Source organism: Camelina sativa, chromosome 3, assembly GCF_000633955.1.
Source record: "Camelina sativa cultivar DH55 chromosome 3, Cs, whole genome shotgun sequence".
NCBI classification, from domain to species: Eukaryota; Viridiplantae; Streptophyta; class Magnoliopsida; order Brassicales; family Brassicaceae; genus Camelina; species Camelina sativa.
Window position 1 is genome coordinate 21,999,932 of NC_025687.1, and position 2,795 is coordinate 22,002,726.

The 2,795-nt window shown below is 38.2% G+C and overlaps 1 protein-coding gene across 1 annotated transcript in view; it reads right to left on the minus strand.

Moving 5' to 3' along the window:
- The window catches only part of LOC104777702, a 3,358-nt gene extending 947 nt beyond the window's left edge, over positions 1–2,411 (minus strand). The window contains exons 1-3 of the mRNA XM_010501999.2: positions 1,758–2,411; positions 1,518–1,615; positions 14–686 (exon numbers count right to left, since the gene is read on the minus strand). Of these exons, the coding sequence (XP_010500301.1) occupies positions 31–686; positions 1,518–1,615; positions 1,758–2,272 (1,269 nt within the window). The 5' untranslated portion in view covers positions 2,273–2,411 and the 3' untranslated portion in view covers positions 14–30. The remainder of the gene's footprint in view (positions 1–13; positions 687–1,517; positions 1,616–1,757) is intronic.

The following is a 2,795-nucleotide window of genomic DNA, read 5'->3' on the forward strand; positions in this document are numbered from 1 at the left end:
AATCCAAAATCATGTTAAGTGCAATTCTTTTTAAGCCTCGGAGACTTTGTAGATAACTACAAAGCAGGAAAGTATGGCCTTGGGATTAAACACAACCAAGTCGTCGAGACTTGTGTAGACCCCAGCCGGCCCCGCGACCGAATCATACGAGCCAGAACCACTTTCATCTTCGAGCACGTCACTCTGCACACGCCTCACTCTTCCCGCAATCACGCGGCACACAAGCATGGCCCTCCGCTGGTCAAAGCACCTCAATACGTCGTGTGCTCTTCCACTACTAGCAGTGGTCCTCACGCCCTTGATCTCTTCCTTTCCTTCGCCGTTGCCTAAACGCACAGTTTTGGCGTGGAAACCGTGGCGGATAATGGTGCAAACTCGGCAGCCAGGGACAGCTGAGCAGAGGGAGGTCGAGCCACGGGAGCCGAGGGAGCAAGAAACGGTGGTGCAATGGAACCGGAGGAGCTCGTTGCCGTCGGCGGCTGATCGTGGCTCTTTTCTGGTGGAAGCATGTGCATGAGACTTAACTACGTCGCGACAATCTTCAAACCGTTGGATAGTGCGCTGAGTGTTGTGGACTTTTAATATCCGTTCGATCTTGTAGATGGGACTGTCTTTACGTAACCAGCTAGATTTGAAGATGATGTCCACTATGTTTCGCCCTGAATCCTCTGGCCCCAACTCCGACACTGTTATCAAATTTAACTACATTACAAAAGACATCTTCACATATGTTTTTTTTGTCGATATCGAGATGAATATATCCTTAAATCAACCACAACAAGTAAAAGGAATCCAAGATTCATATTTTATTATATAAAATCATTACAAATTTTTTGTATTTGTAATATAACATGGTCAATTAAAATTTCCTATATGATAAAATTAAGAATTCATCTAATAAAGGTGTAAAAGCCTATTCATATATTCTGTTCTGGTTTGGCTTTGGTTTATTTCAATTCAATTTGATTCGATCTAAAAAATTCATGTTAGGCTGTTTTTCCTTTCCAGCTCGTTCAAACGAAATTTTAATATATGGTTGAAATTAATATATAAAAACCCGTAGAGTGATATAGATTAGTGATGTTGTTTGTCGCCTAATATATGTTTTTGATATAAAATATTCTAATCTTTGTACCATGAATGAATCTGGAATATAACATAAGCTGCTGTACATACATATCCAAAAACAACGACAGGACATGCCAGATTTATGGCCCCAACTACGAGAAGAGTAAACTAAAAGACAGACCATTTTTTACTAATATTTTTAATTTTTCTCAACTAATTAATAGATAATTCCAAAAGAGGAAATAAATAAATTTTATTTTTGATTAAAGGCCTTTGATTAAACCAAAAACATGTTCGAGTTAAACTGAAATTTTATATATTTCTTCTTTATCAACTAAAATAACTTTAGTAAGTCTTCTTGACCTATAATGGATTCTGAACTATGGCTTTATTAATAACATTATATGAAAAGAGATAAATTAATTAAAAAGGGGATGCATTATGCATACCAGCGTGACGAACTGCTTGATGAATCTCCAATGATTCAAGCTTAGGGAAGACCTCCCCACACTGTGGACATGCACATATTCTTGGTGCTATTGGATACCTAATTATGTAAACAAATCGTTATTAACCAATCACTCTTATTTTATTTCATTTTGTAATCATGATGGTATATATGTAGAATGTTCAAGAAATTTGCATAGGCGGTATTCAGAATTAAGTAGTAAGAATAATTTTTTTTGAACCTGCTTGGATCAACAATCATGTGGCACTCATAGCAACCGGATAGTTTTCTGAAGTGCATAGCTTTGGAAGTTGAATACGACGAGTAAGCGCCACAACCGTTGGATCTAACCGACGAAGACGATTCGCGGTTAACGGGTTTTCGGGTCAATAACCGGGCATCTTGGCCTAGATTGCTACTCTCCGGGGAATGATCTGAACGGTGGATCACTCGAGCATTACCGTAAATAACATCGCTAAACTTACAAAGAGAGGAGCCACAAGATGATGAGGTAATCTTTGATGGTTCGTGCACTCGTGGCCCTTCAATTTGTTTGCAACTCAAAAGGTTCTTTATCTGGCTCCATGACGACGACGAAGATGATGATGTTGATGGTACCGTCTTCTGCTTTAGCTTTTGCGTTTGCGTCTGAGGCGGTGGTTGAGAAGTTTTCTTCTTTTTGTTCTTCTTCTTTGGGTCTGAAGATAAGCGCCTTTGCTTGTGGGTTGTTTCTGGTATGAAAGGGAGAGGAGCCATGACGAAAAAGAGAATATCGAAGAAAGCGAAAATAGAATTGAAAACTAGATTACACTCTCTCCAATATATATAGACTATACAATATACAAGAAGTGAGGGATAGGAGAGAAGGAATCTTTGTTGTTTTGTTTGTGTTTTTGGTGGGATGGGATCCGAGAAGACTTAAGTGACCGAGTGGGATCAAAACAATCCAATATAACTAATCCATACATATGGAGTTTGGTTACCTTTTTTTTAACGTACGTACGCTTCAATTTAGAGTTACAGTACCCACTTTATTAAATATTGAGAAGCACATAATAGTTTCATATAGTTCTATTACATGGCATCCAACCATACAAAACGTTGACACAGATCCAGATTTAGATTTTGGTATTTAATGGCGATTTACACACTCGTCATAAAAGAACAAAGTTAATATATTTTTATTGGAGTAGGTGATATCAACTACAAACATATATGATTCTCGATTATTTTAAATTGTATGCATTAGGCTATGTAGTGGAGTTGGCCACCGTTCTGT